Source organism: Pleuronectes platessa, chromosome 14 (assembly GCF_947347685.1).
Source record: "Pleuronectes platessa chromosome 14, fPlePla1.1, whole genome shotgun sequence".
Taxonomy (NCBI): domain Eukaryota; kingdom Metazoa; phylum Chordata; class Actinopteri; order Pleuronectiformes; family Pleuronectidae; genus Pleuronectes; species Pleuronectes platessa.
The window spans coordinates 12336711-12363033 of NC_070639.1; the positions used below are offsets into that span (position 1 = coordinate 12336711).

At 42.1% G+C, this 26323-nt stretch overlaps 2 protein-coding genes across 5 annotated transcripts; one reads left to right on the plus strand and one right to left on the minus strand.

Annotated features, from left to right (window-relative positions):
- The first annotated feature begins 2510 nt into the window (after positions 1-2510).
- Positions 2511-16308, plus strand: stk24a (serine/threonine kinase 24a (STE20 homolog, yeast)). Its single transcript, XM_053440156.1, has 11 exons — positions 2511-3031; positions 5595-5825; positions 9160-9216; positions 9351-9459; positions 10255-10412; positions 11202-11387; positions 11485-11630; positions 11753-11876; positions 12001-12069; positions 12259-12395; positions 13512-16308. Exons 1-11 carry the CDS (start codon positions 2990-2992, stop codon positions 13543-13545), a joined length of 1293 nt encoding a protein of 430 aa, XP_053296131.1. The 5' UTR covers positions 2511-2989; the 3' UTR covers positions 13546-16308.
- Positions 16309-17095: 787 nt separating this feature from the next.
- Positions 17096-26191, minus strand: LOC128456100 (INO80 complex subunit D). Of its 4 annotated transcripts, none has more exons than XM_053440151.1 (10): positions 25907-26191; positions 23734-23980; positions 22835-23646; positions 22637-22736; positions 22325-22549; positions 22058-22167; positions 21719-21852; positions 20896-21119; positions 20656-20813; positions 17096-20547 (listed from the first exon to the last, which is right to left on the minus strand). In XM_053440151.1, the coding sequence occupies exons 1-10, from the start codon at positions 26103-26105 to the stop codon at positions 19514-19516; spliced, it is 3243 nt and encodes a 1080-aa protein (XP_053296126.1). In that variant the 5' UTR covers positions 26106-26191; the 3' UTR covers positions 17096-19513. The 4 variants fall into 4 exon arrangements, with proteins under 4 accessions (XP_053296126.1, XP_053296129.1, XP_053296128.1 ...); XM_053440154.1 differs by having other exon boundaries at positions 26023-26174; XM_053440153.1 differs by having other exon boundaries at positions 25606-26047.
- Between the last annotated feature and the right edge of the window lie 132 nt (positions 26192-26323).

Below are 26323 nucleotides of genomic sequence, written 5' to 3' on the forward strand. Positions count from 1 at the left end.
TGGTCACAGAGCAGAGCTCAGGCTGAGGGATAGGTGAATTTGATATACCCACCACCTCTGTCTTGCGGCAACGATTCGATTTTTAATTGCATTCAAGAAACATCTGTATAAAGTTACTCTTTGAGGCGAAACCCTCACCAATTAGCCCTGTTTAGCTCACAGTAATGTATCTTGAAATAGCCTATAGTCTTAAAAAGTTGACCTTTCTCCCCCAAGAGATTTAAATGTTTTCTGTAGCCTTGATACTAAAATCCTAAGAAAGACACATTTACTTAGATGCACACAAAATGAGTGCAGAGCATAATGCAGCACAAACACATTTCATAAATGAGGACTTTGTTAAATATCAGCGTGATTGGAGAATTTTAATCCTATTCCTAAATAATACATTAAAATGAGGTGATCAGCTCAGTCCAGCATTTCCGTTCATGGGTGACGTTTTCCAGTTTCGCAAAGCAAACAGTTTTTCTCCTATGCAAAAATCGAAAGATGCACTCCATAGAAAAGGGCAATGGGGAAGCTGGGGTATCCAGACACTTCCTGTATGAGATGATCCTCAGATCTGTGACATCCCGGCTCTGCACCTGAAACACGAAACAACAACGTTCAGATTTATTGCGTGATTTTATCGATTTAATCATTCAGCATGGTTCCCACATGAGAGCTCTGTGAAAATGAAATAAAATGGTAATATAGACTGGAGGAAAGGTGAATTATCCATTCCAAACATCAGCACAAAAAGAATAAAGCTATTGCTCCCAGCAAAACACAGAGAAAAGGAACATGACAAAAACACTTTGGAGAAAAGGGATTATAGGCTACAGTATAACAAGAGCAATTACGGGGGTTGAAGAGCCAACATCCGATAACATTAGGAAACAAAAACATTTATAGATCAAATAAATTGGCATCAAGCAGGATTTTTTGTTCTTAAATCTAAGTAATGACGTCTCCTTCCTAATATAATTCTGTTGATTCTGTTCATACTTTGACAAAACAGGTTTTGATGATGTAATACACATATGTGAGGCAGCACAAACACCTCTGACCTGCCACCACATGTTTACTATTTATGCCAATAGCATCTGTGTCCATTTTGTTTGGAATGTAAAGAAACGAAACCTTGACCAAGCATCTTTGAATCAACCCTGAATCATTGAAATCCTCTCAAGTCTTCGACCACTAAAATAATCACTTGATCACAGACTGCAGGCTTTACTGCAACCATAAGAGTATTGATGTCATGGTCCAGTATAATAAATTACAACCACTTGACATCCATCAATAACAATCCATAAGGTTTTTATCTTCTTTTTTATAACTTTAAAGTTGGAATCTAGTTCACTGTTAAACCAGTCAGTGTTTTTCCTTTACAATATCTGTTCACCATCCCTCTCTATAAACTGTGGGGTAACACCATTGAATAGTATTATGTTAGTTTGGATTCTTTTTGCACTGATGTTAGTTTCTTGGGGGTTTTCTTTGTACAACTGAAGCTCATGTTATTACCCTGATAGAATAACCTAAAAATGGCTGCATGCCAACTTGTAGTGTCATAGGAGTAAACTTCTGTCTCAACGGACTCAAATCAGTTATTCACAAAGTAAACATAGAAAATTACAGACATTCCACAGTCCTTTATTGTGATTGTGTCAATACATTTTACGACCATTTCCTATGGCAGAAAATAGAGAAGATTTTTCTAAGTCAAGCTTTCTCTTGAGTTTTATTTCTCCCTGAAAGGAAATGTTCAGGGACACACCTGAGGTGGAAGCGCAAATCCTTGTGCGAACAGCACGTTACTGTATTGTTTTACATTGCATGTGTCACGTCATGATAAATCAGTCTCTTGTGCCACTCTCTCTGCATTTTGCGCCCTAGGCAACTGCCTATGTCGCCTGTACCAGGAGCCGCCCCTGTCCTGCGCAACATTGTGAGGAATGTCGATATAGAGTTACGTAAAAGTCTCATATTGAATTCTGATACGGGTCACATGGCTGTTCAGACCTTCAAAAAATCTGATCAGTATCTGATTTAGAACCATATGAAAGTGGTCTCAAACTTGATTTGAAAAGATCAGATTCCATGTGATTTGTGCTGTTCACATTGTCATTAAACAATCAGCTCAGATTCGGGCCAGTTGGTCCTGCTGTGTAAACGTAGTGCAAGTTTAACCACCCGCAGTTATAAAAGGCAATGACAGGGAATCAACTTGAACATGAAGCTGAAGCAGTAAAATGAAACTTAACTGCCATGTTCTTTTTAATGTACACATAAATAGCATGCAGTTTTCCTCTGAATGGTGGTGACCAAATGCGTAACAAAAAATATAGAGCTACCTGAACGGTTACTTTAATAAATGTACTTAGTTACTTTGCTAAACTGCTTATTCAGCTTGAACATTGTTAGACCGCGTGTGTCTGGCACCTGTGAGAACGTCCTTCTTCCTGTGACGTTCGTCAGTTTACGAATGACGAAACGTGCACGTCCTCCCTTGATTGGCCCTGCCGAAAATGAAAATAACATTAGCCAAGATGGCGGCGGACGACGGGGAAAAGTAAGAAGATAACAGAACAACAAGCGATATAAACCACACAACAGTGCGCATTCATTTACCGCGTGCGAATATTTCAGACCAGACCTCCAGCCCAGCGTCGGGAAACCGCTGACCACCCGCCGTGAGAGACCGCAGCGGGAGATAAACCTGTTCAGCTAACTGTTTGCTAACTAGCTGCTAAAGTAGCTAGCACCGCTACGGCTAGCTAACTGCGGAAGGCGAGTGGGGAGAGGGCAGGCAGCTCAAAGTGCGAGCTGACAAGTCGAGCTTATCTTTTTTAGAAGCTGCCGACATTTCCGTTCGAGACATTAGCCAGCTTGCAACACGGACCGGGTCATTCGAAGCGTCGGCCCGCGTAGGAAATCAACGTTTAACAGCTGATAAGACAAACTGATCGGCGGGGAAAGGCGTCATCTTTGCCGACCTGACGCCATGGCTCACTCTCCTATTCAGATTGGACTAACGGGGATTCAGGTAAATACATGATGTTATTACTCAAAAAGCCAACTTTCAGAGGCAAGTTGTTTTACTTCAGAGCCACAGCACTTGTTTCTAATGTCTCGCCTCGCCTGTAGCTCGGCACCTGAGGTATCCTCCTGTTAATAACTTTATCTTGAACTCACAAGGGCCACTGCATCGCTGCCAACCTTTGCTTTGCAGTGATAAAGGCTCTTATTTGTCAAAGTCCAGAATGACTGCGATCTAAGCTATCCATAAACACTGCTGTCATCTTATTGTGTGTCTCTCTGTTGTGAAATATAATGTCGTATAACCACAATGCCCTTTTTCTGACTGAGACTGATCATAATTCATAGACATCCATGCACGTCGCAGTTTCCTCACAATCCTTCACAAGTTGCCGTGTCCAAATTGTGGTGTTATGTGTCAAACAGTGATCAACGCAGAGATACACACCGTAATGCGCTGCCAAATAAGAAGAAGCTGCCAATTCTCACATGTGACAAGATGGAAACATTGTCTCATATGTCTCGTTTTCGCTAAAATTGGCTTGGCAGTCACTTAGCCAAGCAAATAAAACGGCAAATATGTTGTCAATCATTCAATTATATATTTGATTGGTCAATCTATAAAATGTCAGAAAATCCTGAAGAGTTAAATTCAGAATTTTCGAATCTGTCTTTAAGGTGTTCATTTCTTGAGAAACAGGAAAAATATTCCAAATATTTTAAATCAAATTGAGAAAGGCAGTCAATCTTTACGTATTGAAAGCTTAGACCAGAACTAATGACTTTACTAATGGTTTTTAGCACTTTCATCAAAATCTTTCTTCCATCAACAATATCAAAGATTTCAGCTATGTTGACACATTTTGTCATTCTTTCATCATCAGTGAAGTGCATTTTTATTGGCTGCCAATGCCACTGGCTGTCTGTCAGCACATATCCTGGTTGAAGAGTTTGTCCAAAGTAGGTCACACTACAGTCCCAGTGCTGACAACCTGCCCAGAACACGCATGATTATTCCTTTGACAGCACCTTTTATATGGCTATTTTTCTCGAACTATGACTGCTTCATTAGTATATTCACAGACAAATACAGGCTTAGAGGGAAAGCAGCATAGCTGAAACCACAGGTTACTCTGCAGAGCGGCGTTAGCAGATGGAGACCTGGCAGCAAGCCTTCAATTTTCAGGGTTGTGGTGTGTGGTTGACACTAGACTACACAGTTGTATGCTGCAGATGGGAGAGCATCAAACACATGCTTTTAGAGCGAGGTTCAGGCAGCTTTAGTTTGTTGCTGTAAACCTGCTGACTGTGGCTATGGCAAGTACATTCCCATCTTGTGTAGTCTGTGGTCACAGTGCCCTTGTGGATTTTCCCATTGTTTTTACAGAGGTCGGCCTCGACATTTTAATTTTCACCTGGATGACTGACCACACCAGTGTTTTGATAGTAATTTTGTCAGTGTTGTTTCTACTCTGCTTTATTCTGCACTGCTCTGCCTCTTTGTCTTTGATGTAAATTCCCTTCGCTGTCCGATTATTCTGCAGCCCCCTCTTTGCCAGTTTTTCGAAGTGCAGCTGCTCATCTCTCCCCTTCCATATTGGCTTGACCACACCATGCATTAGCTCTTTTACAGGAAACGATTCTCTGAGGGGACTCTAGAGCAATGTGCAGCCTGAGCCAACAGATCATCTGCTAATGGCAGGGTTACCTGGTAACTTAGGCATCAAGCTTAATTGCCTAAATTCTTTCTTATTGAATCTAATGCAAAAAAAAAAATTTTGTTGCATTTCAAATTTTTGGGAAATGTTTAATAAAGATGCTATTTTTTCAAGATGGACTCATTTCTGCACAACTTTTATCATAAAATGTATGGCACTGCAAACACTACTCAGACAGTTTAGGCTAATGACTCACAAAGGGAAATTGAAGCGGCCAACTAGAAGACCATTATTCCCTCCTTGGTGTTCCACAGGGAAATAAGCCATTTAGTTCAGTCAATAAGTCAGGGGGTAGTGCTTCAGATTCTGTTTGGCCTTTATGGGAGAGGTCATCAAGCCTTATTTATGTCTGTGTTTCGCTGTCTAATGATTTAAGTGTTACTCTAACCCTCAAAATTGGTCTGAGATAAACTGCAAAGTACAGAAGTTGTAATGTACAAGTCAGGAGAATGTTGCTGACAGGATTTTGCAATACAACCAGGCTACATTTTTGGCAAAACATTATATACGTGTGCTGATGTATTAACCCACTATCTGTGTTTGCATTGACTTTGTATATTATGTAGGCAAAGTAAGCAGCAGCCATACTCTGAAGTTTATTAACCTTATCAAAAATTGCTATGGTGAGTGTAGCCAAGATAATTCAAATTAATTGGGAACTATTCTTCAAAAATGCTAAACATTCTCTTGGTCCAGCATCTCAAATATAAGAATATAATGCTGCTTCTCCTTGTCATGTAATTGAGTACTGTATATCAACGTTTTAGACTGTTGGTTGGACAAACCAAGCAAACAGGATGTGTTCTGCATTATTTAAAAAGCACTAAAATGTATTATCTCCCTGTCACACAGAATTTCAAAGCCAACCCGGAGGAGCTATTTACCAAGCTGGAGAGAATAGGAAAAGGCTCTTTTGGAGAAGTTTTTAAAGGCATCGACAATCGGACTCAGAAAGTTATAGCTATTAAAATTATTGATCTGGAAGAAGCAGAGGATGACATAGAGGACATTCAACAGGAAATCACTGTTCTCAGCCAGTGTGACAGTCCGTTTATCACCAAGTATTTTGGATCTTATCTCAAGGTAAGATTTAACCTTCAGAAGAACATCATTTTGTGAACTTGTCATAGCTCCTGATTGACATAATGCTTTAATTTGCTGACATTGTTGGATTATTACCATTTGGACATTGAAATGTTTTGTACCTTTTGCTCTGTTCTCGACCAGATTGGATTTGCAATGACTATGAGGTTCATGTGCTGACTTTCAGCTTTAATATCAGGTATCGCATGCATAAAGGGTTTTTACTGGCGCCACCAAGCCCAGGGCAGACCCCAAGGGAACCGGTGCACAGCTCCACTAAAGGCCGAATTATAGTCCTGCGACCGCAACCGCGGAAGGCCACGCAGTTGCATCGACGGACTCGTTTTGGTTTATGCTTCTCTAACGTGTTGCGTGTGTTGCAACGCAATTCACCGCCAGAACACTAGGCGGAGTAACGTTTTTTGTCGAAGACAAAACACACAAAGAAGAGACGTCTTCTTCTTTGTCGACTGTTTATTTAGATCGCCACTCCGGCTCCTCATAGCCTATTTCTGGCGGACAAATCGGCCAGTCAGTGACGGGTTAAAGTGATCATACTTTCTGATCTCTTCTGCCAAGTGCTCATCTATTTGAGCCGTATTCGTTCTTCTAAATCTTCAGTGATTTCACGGTATTATGGGGCATGAAACCGGAAACTAGACTCCGGACGGGATGTAGTAAGCAAACCAATCACAAGCCTTGCGGGCTGCGTGATGCTCGCGTCGCTTTGTCGTATAGTAAGAAAAAATTGGCGGACGCACGCAAGCCGCCAGAGGGCACGAAAGGGGCGTGTTGCGTGTCTTGCGTGCATGTGTGCGTGCGTACAAGCCGACTATAATTCGGCCTTAAGTCCGCTTACGTTTTTCATTTTTGGGTCTTTTCATCATTTGGACTGTTGAAAAAGTTGAATTTTTAATAGTTTTTACTCATCTGTCAGTAATTCACTGCTCCTCTCTGTACAAATCAAGCCAAACCGACCGATGCAGGAAAATCCCTGGCATATAGGGTAAACAATGAATGAATTCCAGCCCTTTATTGCATAGAAAAGTGCAGCATGGCCTAAGTGTACAGGCCCTGCAATATTCATCTAGTGTGAAAGTAAACTACCGTAAGAACCCTTAGAGCCTAACAGCTGCTCTGTACTCGACTCAAGTCAGCATAGGACAAAAAAAGAAAATGTAAATGTCTCAAGTCTGTGAGAAATGTATTCACAGCATCACTCTGCGGTAAAACATGATTTCTAATTACAGTAGACTTTCACTTCACATGAGACTGTGCTAAAAAGCCTCTCACATAATTTACTGTGGTACTTGGCAGCAGTAAGGAGACGTGGTGGTCCATTAGTTGCTGCTGTATGAAAAACAGAGAATTAAGTTTTATTCGTGTGTACTTTACAAAATGGCATTTGTTTTGTGTGTTATGTATATGTTTATTAAACAAATGTTAGTACATGTTGGTAGCTATTTGATCCATAGGAGTTTTCTTTGGGATTTAGATCAGATTTGTCTTGCCTGGTTAGTAGTAGTGGTGGCAACCATTGATCATGTTAATGGAGGTTTCATTTATTCCCCAAAAAAACTCTTAACAACGAGGTGCATGCTGGCCCTCTAAAACAAAAACAAGTTGGTTACTTTAGTTTGACCTGCTGATTTTCCTCTGCTTACTCTCTACTAAAGCAGTTGGGGCAGCAGTGGTTGGTAACACTGCTCATGTGCCTGAATCTTGCAATTTGTGTCGAAAGTCATGATCTCAGCCACATCTCAACACATACACAATACAAATATTTAACATCAATCTAGACTTGTATTTCCAATGTCCACTATAAAGTTCATATATCTGTTTTTGTGTGTTTAGGCTCAGAAAGTTGTAGCCCACAACATATTCCTCACCGAATCCACAGCAGCTTCAAATTCCTTCTCCAAGAAGCAGTTATTCCCAAACGCAGAGCATTAATTGTCCCTGAAAAGATACAAGACATGTTAGAGACTAACACATTTTAGAAACTGGTATTAAATATATACATTAAAATCTAGTCAGTGATTCCTAAGATGGTCTTATCATCCAGTATTAAAATTCCATCTAATTTAGCCATGATATTTTACGTTTTAACCTAAACTTTATATATATAACTAAATAAAAAAAACAAATAAGTCATTTGAATTATGAAAACAAACAAATTTCGGAATGTAACATGAATACAATTTTTCTGCATGGTTTATTCTGTAAAATTAAAGTTTTTTTTATATCAAGAAAAAAAAACAGATACCGGTATATCTGTGGAAGGCTAAAAAAGATGTCACTGCTCCTGTCAGTGTGTGCAGCAGCAGCAGCCGAGATAGTCTGAGTAAGTTTGACATCCTAAGTCAACTGAGTGCACCTGGAAATCACAGCAAATAAACTCAGATGTCATATCCATAGATGTAGAGTTGCGGTGATGGTGTTACACAAGACTCCTGAGCACAACTGGATCAGACAGATGAGATGCATCTGGTGTTTCAGACACCTAAAGAGAGAGGATGTGCTCTTAGTTTTTAAAAACCTTTCTCATAATGTATGATCATACTATACTGCAGATTATACCTCAGTGCTCTGCCCACTGAAGATAAGACCTTGCTAATTTATCTGGATTGTTCATTTTCTGCGTAGAGATTGAGACGAAAGATTGTTTGTACATCTGGTTTCCTGTTATGGTTTACTTTGTCATTAGGTTGAATTTTAACCTACCTGCTTTGCCTGTTCAGTGTGAATGCATGTGACAGATTCATGAGGAGTAGACTCAGCTGCTGGAAAAGCTTACACCAGCCTGTTCTAATGAGATATTTAATTATTAATAGTGGGAGTGTTGGTTCGATAAATTGATAACGATGTCGATCAATCAAACCTCATTTCTACAGCCCCTTTCATACAGTGCCGTACAAAGTGCTTCACAAATGAATGATGAGGCAAAATAAGACTTAAGTTGGTCAATTGTCAACCGACTTTTCATATTAAAGTGTCGGTTTCTCTAACAGACTGAACACGCTGGACTAATCATTGCCAATTAAGCCATGTACTTAACAAGTGCTCTGATATGTAGCATATGTTGAATGTCATTATGCCTAGTTGCTATCATATTCACATACATTTATTTTTCTAAGTCATAATATTTCCTTCATGTTAGTGGTGAAGTTTACATAACGACAAGGCTAGTGCAACCTTAAGCTACTCAAAAACTGTGCAAATGAATGACACACCGGAATTTGGCCTATATGGTGAATATCAAATTGTAATCTGTCGTAATTACAGCTGAAGCTATGAACACAATCTAGTAGCTAACATCTGATTTACTTTTCAGGGTACAAAATTATGGATTATTATGGAATACTTGGGTGGAGGATCAGCACTTGATTTGGTAAGTCGAACTCCACAATTTGTTTTTTTTCATTTGTTGACAATTATTACAGTTTAATTATGTTCAAATGCAATGTAACATTTGTGCCTTCTTTTGGAGTTAAGCCCACATTTACCTGTTGTCATATCTTCTAGCTGGAACCAGGTGCCTTGGATGAGACGCAGATTGCCACGATCCTGAGAGAAATCCTCAAGGGTCTTGAGTATCTTCACTCTGAAAAGAAAATCCACAGAGATATCAAAGGTACCCTTGTCTAAGCCACAAGCGGGTCCAACTTTTTGTGCTCTGGCATCTGTCTTTTTTCTTTTTTCAATTACTGAGTGTCTGATTATTAGATAACCTTGTTTCAGGGCATTGTTTTTCATCAGATCCAAACACAACTCATTTGAATAACATTTGCCCACAATTCACTTTTAAATGTATATTGTGTGTAAAATCAGCAGTCTGTTTATGATGTGTCTTTTGGTAGGATCAAATAAACGTTGTGTATAACAGTGATGGGTAATAGACACATTTTATTCGTTGACATTTACAGCACTGAAGCAAACATATGTTGCTTTGTTAAGAGTTGTGTAGATAGGAGCTTAGTTTATACAGCTTTTTTTTGCATATGCTTCATAAGCTCTGTTTAGACTTGTGTGAAAGCATTTGAGATCCGACCATTTAGACCACATCAGTATGTGGTCTGGGATGCATGTTGCTTCACATTTCTAGCTTTGTGAACACAAATGCGTCCTTGGTTTCATTGATGGAGCACCGGCTTAACTGTAGTCATCTAGCCCACTGTAGTTCTCTTGTCTATTTTCAATGTACTCTTTATGTTGCATATAAAAACACTAGGCAACATGGTTAACACTTTAGTTTGCCAGATAATAACGTTTTTCCAACAGTGATCTTCCATTTTAGAAACAAGGTTACTGCCAGATGTTAGGAACTATTGTTATATTACCATAGTGGTTGGTTCTTGGTCTTTTTAAAGTTCTAAATGTTCATATATGCACTAAAATAATGTCATCTTCTGGTGTGTCTTGCTTTCAGCTGCCAACGTCTTGCTGTCAGAACAAGGCGAAGTGAAGCTGGCAGACTTCGGTGTCGCCGGCCAGTTGACAGACACACAGATAAAGAGGAACACATTTGTCGGAACACCTTTTTGGATGGCACCTGAAGTTATAAAGCAGTCTGCATACGATTCAAAGGTTCAAAATTCTCCCAATGTTTCCTGTGATCAGTCATGTTCAGTGCTTTATTAATGATGTGGTCTGAACATGTTCAAATGTATGATGTCATCTGTGAGTAATGTGTCAGTGAAGGTTATACACTTGATTACCTAGGAAAGCTGTAAGGTGACTATGAAGCTGACAGCTGAGCTATCTCTGTGGTCAGCTTGGTTTTCAAAGCTTTCTGCACATCAACTGAGTTGGACTTAGCCTAGGGGAGTAGTCGGAGCTTATCTGTGGGGATAGGTGTCCTGTGAGCCAGCATGGCTTTCGCAACTTGTTATGCTTGCAAACATTTTATGCCCAATTAAGATCAGCATAGTGAGGTCCATCAAACAGGCTCTGGTGTACCAGTGTCAAAGAGAAATTGACACTGCTTATGTTTTCTGTATGAATGAGGTTGATGTTGACTGATGGTCATAAGAAAATACAGAAGTGATTAACCAACTTTTCTGACTCTTAGTATCAATATGATATTTGAGAAATGTACTGGCTGTGTGGAACATTTTCAAGGTGATTGGTCCTAAATGACTGAACATATTTTTGGAATAGCCACAAAATGAGTCAGTGTGGCTCGTCAACACGACCACAATGTCACCATCTTCAGTTTGAGCTTCCTCAAACACACCAATGCAGCTAAAGTCAGCCAGTTTAAATGTCAGTTGACACAGCATTATGTCGGTGTGTTTGTGAAAAAGTGTGTGAGATTCTGTTGCACTGATAAAAGCATTTATTTATTTTTTTGTCGCTTGTCTCTTTGTTTTATAGGCCGACATCTGGTCATTAGGAATAACAGCAATAGAGATGGCTAAAGGAGAGCCGCCCCACTCTGAGCTTCACCCTATGAAGGTTTTATTCCTCATCCCAAAGAACAATCCCCCGACACTGGAAGGAAGCTTCAGTAAACCACTGAAAGAATTTATTGAAGCCTGCTTAAATAAGGAGCCTAGTTTTGTAAGTTAAACAGTCTCTCGTACACTCTGTTACACAATGCAAAGAAAACTCTTATTTTGATATTCACGGCCATGTCTGTGTTATGTGTTTTCTTCAGAGGCCAACTGCCAAAGAGCTGTTAAAGCACAAGTACATAGTAAGGCACGCCAAAAAAAATTCCTATCTGACAGAGCTGATCGACAGATACAAGAGGTGGAAATCGGAGCAGTCTCGAGATGAATCCAGCTCTGACGGATCTGATGAGTAAGTTCCGGACCGTCATTATCCAGCTCATTGAATATCAAGACACAGCAAGTTTTCAGCCTGAAGGAAAAACTAGCAGCTGCTTGCATTAATGAGATTCCTAAAATCGTGTGTCACTATAGCGAGCCAGATGACCAAGCTTCTGGAGGCAGCGACGCCACCAATGAAAACTGGATTTTCAACACCATCACGGAGAAGGACCGGAAAAAGATTCTGAATGGGGCAGCACAGTTTGCTGAGCCAGAGGTGAGTTTCGACAGCACTGTAGAGGAAGAATATAATTTATTTGTGGTGGAGCATCTCTACTTGGTAGGTTTCCTTTGTGTCGGAACTCGCTCAGATTTCCCTTTTCACCCATCTTCCTTTCCAGGTGGAGGAGAGTCCAAAGAGGCCTTTGTCACAAAGCTTATCATCAATATTTTCTCCATTGTTTTCTGAGGTAATGTTACTAACTATTCTTTGCTGCATGGGTAGTTGCAAACAAAACTATCAAAGTACATGTAAATAAGTTCTTTGCTGCTCTGCCAGTATTAAATCTATCCAATCTTTGTTAAAAAATACTCAACAGATACAATATTTGTGTAGACCATCCCATTACAATGTTATCTAAAAGTTGTCATGGTTACAGCTGAGAGAAAAGAGTGAGACAAGTAATGGGAAGCCAGAGGTTGCAGAGGAGCTACGGAAGGCTATTTTCCTGGCAGAAGAAACACACCCTGGCATCTGTGACTCGCTGGTGGCTGAACTAGTGCAGAGACTTCAGAGGTAATTCAAGTTCATATCATTATATCACATTATACTGTTATTTCTCATGGATAAGTTAAAAAATGGTTTGAGATTGAAACAGGTTTTTAAGGTGAGGTTGTTAATGTTTAATTCCCCATTTAAAGCCATATTTAACAGCATCAAGGGATTTCCATAGTCTATTGGTCCATCAGTCTGAGACTTTGTTCCACAGGAAATGTCTCTTCAGAATTAAGTGGATTGCATTGATTAGCTGTCAAACCTGTGAACAGCCAAGGTTTGTGGCTCTATGAGGAGCACGTTGGTAAACTTAATGCTTAGCAAATGAGCCCTATTTACAACATAGACTGATGGGAACGTCAGAATAAAAGTTTGTCCTGATTAAACTTCGAGTGTGTGGATGCAACAGCGAAGTGATCATAGTCCTGTCTGAATCAGATGCGAATGGCGATCCACCCAGCAGCTGTACAGATGTTTTATTCATTATGGTGCTCCTAGTGGTAAGAGTTAGTTGTGCTCATCTGGGGACCATGAATGTGTGCACAAACTTGAGGAAATTATCTATCCAATAGGTTTTGAGATATGTCAATGGTGATTCGTCGACAGGATAACAAACCGACATCAACCCTACAGCCATGTCACTAGCAAGGCTAAAGATCTGTACATTCATACTGGTTATTCTTGGTTATTCGAGTGTAGACTTGAATAGCTTGCAGTGATTGCATGGATTTTCATTTAGTGTGACCAACAGTAAACACTTGTTTAAGACTATATACCTCAAAACATAGTTAGCAACATGCTTAATGTTTGGATGTTAGCTGTAAGTGTGTTAGCATGCTAATGTGGTCTTTCAGTAGGAAGCTAATCTCGGACAGATACCAGTTTAGTCAGGTCGGGTCATATAGATTTGAGCCTCACCAACAAAAGTTTTTAAATGGGAACTGTATAGGAGATAAACTTTCTTCCACCTTCAGTACAGGATCATATGTATTTCCACATGGACAAAGGAATAGTGATGAAGCCATTATCCTCCCAGCAGTGTATGTGTTACAGTCACTGCTGTTACCATAGATGTTTATTCTTGTTTTAACCTGCGGCCGTTTCAGTAGGTAAATATTTTCTTTCCTTTTCTGTCAGGTTCTCTGTGCCACATGCAGCTGCCACTCAGTGAGAGGAGCTACATCCAGCTCCGCTCTGTTTCTCCACCCTGGTGGCCGCAGTCAGATCTTTTCCTCTGACCTCCACAGCCAGGATGAAGTCTCCCAGGAAGGTCTCTGTCGCTCATTTGCTTGAAGCAAATCCTGGCCCTACTTAATGTCTGTTTTTAGGCTAGCGCACCACCAGTGGGTCCCATTCAGGACAGTCAGTGGCCAGCCTGTGAGCTGCCACCATGACTGCCAACTGCTGTAAGATGTCCCTTCTCAATACCTCCTTCACGAAGGCTTTATTTTAAGGGTGGTGTTCCATATCTTTTCTGCAAGGACTTGGGTTTTTGGTGAGTCTGGTTTTTTTTCACGAAGGTTTACACTCTGGAGAAAGTTTCTTGCTTAATTAATCTTGTGCATGTGTGCGTGGCTGTGTGAGATATCCTGCAGTGAAGAGTGTGGAGTGGGCTGACGCGTTCTTTTGAAAACTCAGGTATCCTGCTTTAAGTGGATTGGGTCCTCCGGGAGATGGAAAGAGCTCTATAGGGTGGTTGTACAAACTTGTATATAAGCAAATTTCTACAGATTCATGAAAAAACAATGGAGTGTTTGTAATGGAACCACTGTGTACAAATGGCCAAATGCGACTGTAGATAATGGTTGTGAGGTAAATATTTTGAGAGACTAAAATGGCCATAAATGAGATTGCCTTGCCTTTGTACTTGTTCATTTGTGTATCGATCTTTGATTTCTAAGTACTCATCCAATGAATGAAAATGGCTGCCCTCTATCATGTTTAGATTTAGTATGTATTTCTTAATTCTCTTTAATTTTTTGGTTTCACACTCTGTCTGTGGCTGTAATAATGTATGAGAATGTAAGTGGCTGGATCATGTAAGCCCACACCAGTTTTTTAACACTGGATGCTCTGTTTCCAGTCCTGATTCCACAAGGCCTTGAGTTGGTGTTGGTTTTCTTTGGACTTTGCCTCATTCCCATCTTTTTTGCTGTGCGCTTTTGATTGATCAGATAGACTGAGGTTTCGTCCATTCATTCCATTTACAGGGCGACGCCATCATGTATTTTATCACTCATAAAGACTCTGTTGGTCTTCCTAGGAGCTGCAGTGGTACTATCTCCTCAGCGTACCTACATCTTTAATTGCACTTCAAGTATAAAATGCCTTTTACTATAAACAAAGTAGCCATAAAAACAGTAGCAGGAGTCTTACAGTATTTTGCAGGTATGCACCAAACTACCTGGGACAAAAAGGTCCACCTGAAGTCTCACAGCTTGGACTCTGGAGTTGGTGATGCAGTGTAACATTTGCCTGGCTGTATCTTTCCATTTGGGACGTGTGTGAGTTTTTTCAGCTGTACAGTAAATGCATATAGACGCAGACTTCTCACACAGTAGACGACACTGCTCTCAGATGTACATATTAAAGCCAGGAGGCGCTCAGAGACCAGCGGCACTGCTACTACTTCTGACTCGTTAAAAATGAATGTGCATGACGGAGCCCGTTGGTTGGTCGGCCTGAGCAGTATGCGTTGTAGCATACTTCTACAGCACTGGAGTAATGTTGATTCCTGAACAGAGTTCGCAGCCTTAGAGTATTTGTTGTGAATGGAATGAATAGTGTCAGCTTTAAAATGTTAGAGCAAATGTTTTTGTTGTGATTACCCCCCTCCCCTCCCTCTGTATTAAAATGCACATGTGGCGATACTTAAAAAGACAAATGACAAAAGATCAAAACTTCTCAAAAGAGAGATTCATCGTGTGGGGTCATGGGTACAACAGTCCTGATGTTGTATATAATAATGATAAACGTATAATTGAATTTCCAATCACGTCAGCAAACCCTGAAGATTTGATAGCAGTGCTGTTGGAACCATTAACATGACTGAATTTCTACTGGTGGCCTGGCAGCTGCTCAATAACAGCTGATTGGACAGAGTAAGACTCACTCTTTCCTCCATTCCAGTATTATGCTAAGTTAAGATAACTGGCTGCTCTCTTTAGTTTGATATTTACTGTGAAGTCCGTCTCATCTCACTCTCAGCCCCCAAACACGTAGGAATCAGCGTTTTGATAGCAACTCTTCCAATGAATGTCCAAGTACGTATACGTCTTTCTGTTCTGTCTGCTTATTATGGAATTACAGTTGAATGAGTAACGGTCAAATAAGTACAAATAAAATCAAGAAAAGGTACCAGACTCAACAATTGTCATACCCGTTCTATATTTCACTTTTAAATGACTCTTTTATTCAAACTTCTCATATGAAGTGAACCACGTTTGCCCTCCTCCCCAAACTGTGAGACAAAATCACCATCGTTTGCACCTTCAACGTTCCGCGGTCTGAAATGTCTTATCTTTTATATGTTGCACTTTGTACACCTCTTCTTTATAATGGTACTTAACAAGGCTTCAGTATGTCGCAGTAACCCCTCCTCCTCCTTGTTTGTCGTATGGCAGTTTGAAAGCAGTGTGATGGCGAGAAGTCATTTCTTCTTAGCACAAGTAGGCATATATTCTATTGAACTATTTTTATAACCCAAGAGAAGCGGTATTATGTAATAGAGGGAGTCGACGTTAGGTTCGGTGATGTGCTCGAGTTTCACTAAACACTGGATAGCAATCACTTAAAAGGTACATTTCATGCTGTGTGACTCTGCTGACCGTTTATAATCCAGTATACGTGTTCATGCTAATCAGGCCAGTGCTGTTGGGTTTTATTGGGAGTTGTCAAATGGTTAAGGAAAATAAAAATTCAATACAAATTTGAACAGTTTTGCCTTTATTTGACCAAGTCCTACATCTTCATTAGACCTTATTTAAAATGTGTTTGCCTGTGATCAGAGCAGGTTAAATGTGAAATGTACAAGTCAACCTGCAGTGTTTTGGAAATATCCCCCTCCCTGATTCCTCTACCTTATTACACTTTTAGTTGTAATTAACTTGTATCCTGTGATGGTGGTATGGTTTTGAAATGCACAAGTTAATCAAGGTTATTTAGTTTATTATTACATATTTAGAGATATTAGTTAGTGAGTAAATGATTTAGTCTAGTCCCAGTGACACTGCACAAACTGAAAGCTCCAAACTCTTTTCGAATGTCTGAGTTCTCTGTTTGGATTTAAGGACAGATTTAACGGCTACTAGACATATGCAACCAAATTACTCTGCAACCATCTTCAAGTACAACAAAGGAGCAGAAAACCAAACGGCTTCAGATCAAGTAAAAAAACAGCAAGATTTTAACAGCCGTCAGTTCTATGATGTGTAAATCAGTAGATTAACTAAAATAATTTCTGGATTATCATTTAGTGGAAAGACAAATTGTGGTTCAGAGGGAACAATTGCTGAATAGGTATTGTATTTAATGTGAATTCTGAGGTGTTTAAAATAACTAAGGTTATGAAAAAGTAACATTAATATTGCAGCATAACAGTTGTGACATTAAAAAAGGGTTTTGATTTTTGTGGGACACAATCGGGACACTGGGAATCAACATTGTCGAAGTATAGTGGGAATAATTTGTGTCTGGTAAGCAAAAGAAAACATTAAACTGTGTCAGCAAATACCTCACAGCAAGTTTTATTTATACATCCAAAAACAAAAGATCAAATTTCTCACACTATATACAGATATTACATACAGTGTTTGTACACATATTACATAATTTGTACACAAGAAAAATATACATAAAAATGTAAACCTTTGTATACAAAAAATACCTTAGACAAATTAAACAAGGACCAATAACAAAAGGTGACTAGATTAGCTCATCCTATCTTAAAAACAGTAATACAGTACATTCAATGAGTATAGGAATTTGTCAGCCATCTCTGAATTCAAGCAGTTACATGTGCCTATGAGCCCTGTGAATTTTGTTCTACGTGGTTGTTGGGAGAGTAAACTGGTGTAGCGACTTATCTCATGTAATGTGGATACAACAGTATTGCCTTGCAAAGATTTCGTTTTTTTCCTTCCAACCTGATTGTGAGAAACACTGCAGTCACTAAGAAGCCCCGTCGTCTCTGGTGAAGCTACAGGTTTACACTTGGTAACGTGTGTTTTTCTCTTTGGAAGGGAAGAGACAGAACTGGGCCTTCTCACAGCTGGAAACAGGTGGGGGGGGGGGGAGAGAGCAGTGTGGTGCAGGCTAAAAGCTGGTAATGATGGCACCTGTTTGTTTAATGAGCATCCAAGCGGAGGAGGAAGAAAAGGAAAAAGAGGAAAAGACGAACACGGGACATGTGAAACAACCGCCGGCCTCATCCACTCCTGTGCAAATCTATATAGAAAAAAAGCAACATACTGTACGTTGATCTCCACATAATGACATGAAAAGGCGATGCATATATTCCAATGTTTCATACAACCAAATGACCATGATCCAATATTGATATTATAATCCTCACACAAAATGTCACAGCCCCGTGCAATCTCAAACTTCATCCTGGAGTTTAATAGCTATCAAAAAAACACAGTCTCCATCAGAACATTATTTAAAACATAATGACGGCGTACACAGCATAGAAACGTTGATCCCTCGGACTTACAACTGAACTTACCACCATTTTGATAGCCATTAAAAAACAAGAGACTCATTCTACAAGACAGATTCCACTGGATACGTTGCAAAAATACAATTTCAATCCATTGCTACTCAATAATTCACCAACAAACCCGAAGATAGAGACTGCTACTCTATATACTTAATACTCAACAATGTCTGACAGCTCTGTCAAATGTCTAATATACCATCAAACGCCATGGTTGTACTGCTGTGTCCTTGTGATTCTCCAAACATCTAATCCAGACTGTGGGTTTGCATCATTTAGTTTTAAAATCCTTGTATGACTTGAGTAAAACAGACGATGCTTTGCTTCAGATTTGCTCGACAACACATGTGTATATCACACTACACCGAGCTAATGGGTAAAATGTCAATTTCCAGTGCCAATTCAAGGCCTCGACGTCTTATAGTGGGAGTCCTTTTAGGAGACATGCAAGTCACTAAAGACCATTGTGTGTGTGTGTGTGTGGATCAGAGAGCACCTTCGATAGTAGACACTTAAATCCCTGGATTACCCGTCATTACCCATGCTATAACACTGAAACTCATTTATTAGCCTCACAAATCCACAAGACGTTAGGCCGACCTGATCGTGGGTCTGTGTCCAGAGGCCAAAGGTTTTCGGTGCAGTCCGGATTTAGCGAGTGAAGCTACATGTAATGAGACCAATAAAATATCTTGCAATGCTAGAGTTATGTTAATGTGTTTATTGCTTTAAGAAACTATGTTTTTCTTCAAGTGTCTACTAGGCCACTCGGAGTCCCACAACCAACGGTGAGGTCAGAGATTTTGACGTCTGAGCAAACAAATAAATGAGCACATATATAGTATACACAATATAAAAACAGCTGTTTAAAAGTATTTTTGGTAAATTCACATGACTGTGAAATCTGACTCGGTAAGATTCTATATCATGATAACAGTTAAATAGCTTGAAACGTGATGGGTCATAGATGTCACAACTTGTACGGTTTCTCGGAGGGGGGGCGGGGGCAGTGTATGAAAAAGGTGGAGAAATTAAAAACAAAGCAATGGCCATCTGAGCAAGGCTTAAACTGGCAAAGCAAACTGACCACCGACTGAAGCTTCAATGATTCTGAGCACTGTGACACAGATAATCTCTTCTCAGGTCCGTCTGCCAATTTTCACCCGTTTATAGTAATCACAAAATCTGACTCTAACCTGCTGCTTACGAGACCACAAGGCATCACACGAGTGGACTCAAGCTGACTTCAAATCCGAAGGAACCGCAAAAGAATGAAAATAGAGGAAAATCTGAGGTTGTGCAAATTCATTTTCAAATAGTGCACTAGAACCACATTGCACACATGTAGCAGGTGAAGAGGGGGGGGGCAATCTGAAGCCAGTCGGCTAAATTTTAGGTGGCTGAGTCCACAGGCCGCCTGCTCTCATTTACTTTGCGTGAAGGGTGGTGTGGCGCTGTTGGCACTTGCAGCAGTGGCACTAACTATGGAGAAGCCAGCAGGAGGCGCTGTGGAGCTGTGGCTGGGCTGCACATCTTTCGGGATGCCACTGTGGGAGGCCAATTGATGACCGAAGGCCGCGCTGAACTGAGGGAGCTGTTGCTTGGGCTGTGTGGAGGTCAGAAGATCGTGTGAGGACGATGGGAGGGAGGACGAGGGGGCGGGGGACGTTGTTAGACCTGTCAAACCACTCTGAGGCATCGCTGAGAGCGCAGCCATTGGCTGCAGCGTCACAGAGTGGGTGGTGCTGGCGGGGGGAGTGGACAGGGAGGTGGATATGAGATGAGTCTCCGATCCTATGAGATTGCCAAACTGTGTGGGGTCAGTGAGTGGAAGAGGGAGATTATTCCATGATGAGCGTGGGGGTCCTGGGACCCCGCTGAGAGGGACTTCCAGCAGCAGAGGGGAGTCAGACTGATAAGAGGCGGTATGGGGGGAGGATATGTGGTCACTGTATGGGGATGGCACATGCTCACTGCTGTAGTGGCTGCCCTGGGGAGACGACGTGGGCACGTCCGACTTGGCCAGGACGTGGGATGTGTGTGTCCGAGAAAACGTTCGCTCTGCTATCGAGGTCTGAGTGAGCAGTGAGGTGGTGGCGGGGGCTACGGTGGAGGAAGATGAGGTCAGGTTGGAGCATGACCTTGGGGGCTGGTTAGCAGGCTGAGACGGCGGCGAGGGTGGAAAGTGTCCCCCAGTCGACTGCAGTATGTTTTCCTCCAGCTCAAGACTGGTGAAATTCTCTGTAGGGATGCGGCTGCTGAGCAGATCCCCCATGGTCCCCGTCTGCACCGGACCTGGGAACACGGTCATGGCTCGATGGTCCACTCCTTCAGATGGGGCCAGGTCTCCCAGGGAGGTCAGGCACACTAAAGAGTCTGGATATGACCCCATAGCCTGCAGTGCACGCACCAGCTCCTCAGCCTCCTCTGTGGTGGGCAGGAGCTCCCCGTTCTTACCTACACACAAACACACATGCTACAATTATGATTTGAAATCACAGAGAAGGGGACTTGTTATTATACAGATAATAAGCAGAGTGGGGCACAAGTATAAGCTGTAGGGACCTTCAAACAAGTCAAAGTCCTGCAGGTCTTCAGGTAGTCTGGGCAGCACGTCGGAGAAATCCTCCTGGTTCAGCTCAAGGTCATTTGGAATGTCTGCCATTTCATTGGTGATGTCGTCAGGGAGCTCCTCTGTACTTAGGTCTGGAGTTGAAGGGCTCCTGCAACAACAAGGAGAGGTGATGAAATATATATTCTACTGGAATGTGGATCTTAATCTTTGACTCAACAGCTGAAGCCCACCTGATGCTGGCCTGTGAGGGCATCGCTAGGCTTGTAGAAGGCATTCCCAGGTTCCCCTGTGGCAACGCTGGAGGGATGGGTTTCTGAGGCCTGCGCGGTCCTCTCCTCCTCTTCTTCTTGTGTTTTTTGGTGAGCGCCGCGGGTTTGGTCTTTTTACGTGGCTTTCGCTGTTGCTGCGCGTGGTGCTGCACTCGTCGGTTTCCATCTCCACGCAGGAAGTTATCCTGTGCGGAATGAACGGAGAGGCACGGTGAGTCATCTCGACATGAGACATTATGAAATCAAAACATCACAATGAATCGTCACAATCAAGATAAAAAAAACATAACATTAAGGGATATATGCCAACTTGTTTTCATTCCAGAGCAAGATGAGACGACTAAAATCCCTCTCATGTATGTAGTGTTAATAAATTGTTTTTTTGCAGGTGCCTTTAGCCTATAAGCTCCTCCCTGTGTGTATGTAACTCCCCCATATTTTGTATATAGTTAGTTTAATCTGAACAAAAATGTGTGTATAAAAACTAAATATCCCAGTTTCTACACAGGGTTATGGATCAGACTATTTCTTGTTTAGGACAAGTAACTTCCTGGAGTCTCAGTTGTTTGCTGAATTAATGAATACTAGAAAGGTGTTAATTAGTGAGCCTTACATATGCTGTTGGACAGATTCCGTTACCTTTGGACAGAGCCATCTGTTTCCCCCTGTTTCCAGTCTTAATACTGAGCTAGGTAGTGAAATCCATGAATCTTCTCATCTATCTTTCAGCAATTAACTGAAAAGGCCCAAAGTGCTGAATTTGTCCTGTAAACACCGAGCTCACCATCTTTTTGGCATGTTCTTCACAGAGGGGCGTCTGGTGCGTGATATCGAACACCGGGATGGAACACTGCTGACCGTCTGCAAATTTGGCTGTGCAACTAGCAAAGAGCTGCTGGGAACGATTCAATAGAATGTCTACAGGGAACAGTGAAGGAAATTATATAATATACTATAGATGTGATCGTGCCACTCCTTCGAGCCTGGATTTTGTACATAACAGTATACACAAAGAAAGAGACAAAAAGTCGCAAAAAGACATAAAAAAAAGAAAGAGATAACAGAGTCACAGCCATGGTGCTGCACGTAGGGACCAGCTGTGGTGTGGCTCATGGAAGGATACGCTGAAAGCAGTGTTGAGTGAAAGGCAGCGCTCTGTTGCTGCAGGCCTGGCCCTTGGTGCTGCCCGTGCAGGTCCCTGTGTTCGTGTTCTCCTGCTTCACTGGAGCCTCACTGTGAAGACAAACAGCAGCACTGAGAAAACTGACTCCACGTTTGTCGTGTCTTGTGCTTTCCAAATAAGGAAATGAAGGAGGAAATAAATAGTTAATCTGTTAATCTGACAGTATTCTAATTAGAGATAGCAAAATGACTGATATGATATTAATACCTTGTAGAGCATCGAGAGGCACCACCAAAGTCCTGGATGAGCTGCCCAGCACAGTCTGGGTTGTTACTGGCGGCATGCAGCAAGGCTTTGCGGAAGGCATAGCGGTATCTCTTCTGGCGGATACTTGCCCTCTCCTGCCTGCACATGTGCTTGTATTTCTCCCGGAGGTACGAGCAGAGCCTAAGTAACCGTGTTCTCCGAGAGGAACCGCAGTCGTCTTCCAACCTGTTTGGGAAGGGATCGAAAGCTGTCAGTACAACAAAGAGATGCCAGGTTAAAGTTCATGCTGGGAGGTGAAGTATTAATACCAACCTGTTCTGTGGTCTCCATGAGGTCTGATAAGGAACAAATCTCTCGGCCTCCTCTTCCTCATCATCATCTTCATCCGCACTATCTTCTGACCAGTCCAAACCTGAAGGAGCAACTTGTTAGAGCAACCCATCCATTTGTTTTATGAGGACAAACAGACAGAGTTTGAAAAACTGTTGGTAAATACATAAAAATGTATACCTAGATGTGGAAAGAGGTCTCCATGCTCCCGGTGTCTCTTGGCACAGAGCTGCACCAGATGTTGCAACCTGGCTAAACAGCTGGCAGATGGTGAGAAGGCAGTGGGACGCATGACAACCACTTGCCGCTGATTGCTACTGCCACTGTCCTTACAACTGACCGGCAAGTGAGTAGCAGCGAAAGGCATTTTCCTGCTAAGTGATGGCCCAGTCAGTTGCACTGGACTGGGTGCTGCATTTGCGGGCATCCCTGGAGGCAGAAAGTTGACTGACTGAGGTGGTGGTGGATTGCATAATAAACCCTGCTGCTGTCCTGGGAAGATGAAGGATGTTGCGCTGGAGTGCTGGGGTGGCTGGAGAAGACCTGACGGCTGCCGTGGGAGATGAGTGTTGAGCGGTGAGGAGGGGTGGACCCGGGGGACGGGGGAGGGACTAAAGTGCTCAGGGGGTGGCTGGAAAAGGTCTGTGTTGTGGCAGAGTTTCTGGTTGAGCACCAGCCGACTCTGTAATTTCTTCTTGATGGCATTGCCCTTCCGAGGGGTACCCACCTCCTCCCCATCAGTGTCGTCTTCATAAAAGGCAAAAGGGTCCGGGAGTTCCCCATCAGGGAGGGGTAACAGACGTGAACAGGGGGGAGATGGTGGAAGTTCATCTAGGCCATTGGGAGCTTTCAGAGCTAGAGAGGGCACAGTTATGTTGAGAGCCACGGACTCCAGGTGAGCCCGTGAGCGCATTTCCTCCAAAGCATCGTGTTTCTTTTTCCGCTCCTTCTTGGGGATAAAACCGAGGACCTGCAGGTGACTGTTGCAGTACCTGGAAAACGAGAACACACGGTTCTCAGCACACAGTGCACACATGTAACATATGGAATCTCTCACATATACAGACAATCATACAGACCTGCGGTCCTCAGACTTGGGGATGGGGTTGGTACATCGCTGGCTATTGTACTTAGCCACATATTCACATTGCTTGAAGGGGGCCGTCTTGTCCTCCAGAACGTGCCGTATACAGAAAGCATAGCCGTTCAGTCTGCGCTGCTTGCAGAGCTTTGGGCTGTACGAGCACAACGGCTTATTGTCCACCTCTGAGAAGTGTATGTGTTTGCCTTCGTACATCACGTGACTCTTGTCCTTGACAACATCAGCTGACAGGATAAAGTCAGAGAAAACCAAGAATTACATCACAAACATTTAACACATTTAACAAAGAGGTAACCGTGCTTGCATTGTTACAGGGTTATGAGGCAGGGATATCATCACCTCTGCAGGTGATTGCTGTGTCAATAAACTGCTAATTAATATTGTTCTTTAATCAGATTAAAAGTTCAGAAAGAATAGATGGTTGTGAAATATTATTTGCTGCTTAAACATGTCGTGTAAAGTCAGAACTTAAATTAAACATTCAAAGAGTTCATTCATTGTTGCTACCTCAGTATACTTTAACAAAGTGAATGAATAAAGATACTCGTTTGAGGGCAAAGCACAGTTGCCCCCAGACTGTATAACTTTCCTGTGTCAAAGTCTCTTATTGTGAAACTGCTAGTAAACAGAGAGGCTTTGGATTCTAGCACATACAGGACAACATGTCACGGTTGAAACAGTTTGAATGACATCAGTCTGCGGGACAAAGTTAAGAACCAGAAACAATCCACTGGCTGGTGTGCAGGCACCACTGCAGCTCAGCTGAACACAGGCGTTCCTCTATTTGAAAAGTCTCCTTCCTCCAGTGAGCCAACGAGAACTTCACTATCTGTTTTCACGTCATAATAAACAGCCGTACAAACCTACTGCTGCTGGTTTATCACAACACACCGCGGTGATCATAGTTGACGCTTTAGCTGCTCAGCTCCAGTTGTAGCTTAGTTGCTGCTGCCTCGTAACTTTGTGTTTTTAAGTTGGTTCCCAAACAGCTGCGGCGCTGACGGCTCAGCTGCATGTTGGTCACATTTCAGTCGATCATATTGACCCGATTAGCTTAAATTAACACCTTTGTCTAAATAAGGAGAACCGGACGGGCAACATACGGTGACAAACGCCCGCTAGCGTGACTACCGATTGAGCCTGGGGAGCTAGCTTGCTAGCTTTAGCTTGGAGCCGATTAACATTCTCAACTTAGTAGTATAATAATATAAACACATCTACGTCAAACATATATAGGAGTTAATTAAACACAGCTGGATCCATCTCGAGGCATAAATAAGTTGTTGTCGACACACAACAATCGCTAAAAGCCAAATGATCCCTGTTAGCTAACACGCTAGCGAAGCTAAAAACATAAATTAGTAGGCGGTAGCTAACCAGGAAACGGAAACATAAGCAAATAGTAACACTGTAAAGGACAAGTATCTGTCATGATTTATTTAAAACCTGCGGGTGGAATCATCAGATGGAAACAATACACTGTCGCCGTAAATCGTGGGATTTTAATGTACGCAAACATTATAGTAAAATACTTTCAAACAAAGGGTCTAGATAGGCTTCAGGCCTGACATCGAAGGCCTCGGTAATAATCGATATCAGGTATAGCCACATAATATTACATTCAAATGCTAAAATACTTCAAACTGACCCCATTGCGCCGTTCTACGCATCCTCTTAAGGCACTGGGTCGTTTGGTTAGGCCACAACTTGTAAAATAATGAAGTCATATGCGAGTGGCCTGTTAGCTTGGACAGCACAGCGACCTCTCGTAAAACTGCTGGCCGACTGAGGCCTCTGCGAAACGGTAGCAGAAGAAATCGAGGCCGAGGCTGGATAGGACTTCGCTTACCTTGAATTGCTATGGGCTGTGTAAGGTATTCGCTCCAGATAGACGGCCGAAATGTCTATTCGAATCAGCTAGGCTATTCCGTGCATCGATATTCGCGACAGGAGAGGAACAGTTATCTTCATCGAGCTCGGTGTATCTTGAAATAAGGATGCATGGAAATAGAAGCTATCCGGAGCGAATTACAAGCAGTAGGTAGGCTGCTGAGGATTTTAGCTGGAGCCACAGCAGACTCCTCACAGCACCACTACAGGCACCGCGGGGACATGACAACAAGCCGCTCAACAACAACAACCTCTCCTACCATATTGGAAATTCAACTTTGTTAAACGCCTCCGCGGACTACAACAGTCCTGTTCGTCCTGTTGCAGGAGGAATGGCAGTTTGTGTGAAGGGTGCTGTAGTTTGGATGAGCCCCACTTTGAACCGCTGGGTGTAACACATTGAGGGAGAGGTCCAGGGACGTGTTGTGGTGTGAAATCCACCTGGACCCCGGCTATCATCCTCCATTGGAACGACTTATCAGCCCTGCTGCTGCTGCCACACTGTTGCTGTTCACTGGTGAGGGACCACGTGCCACTCACGTCCCGGAGCTCCCCGCTTGAGAAGTGTCAAAACATGAGAATATCACCTTTGGTAGCGGTGCAACATTTTTAATACTTTTACATTAATTTGAAATCAGAACATACAGTTAAATAGGGGCTTTGCAAAGATTAATTAG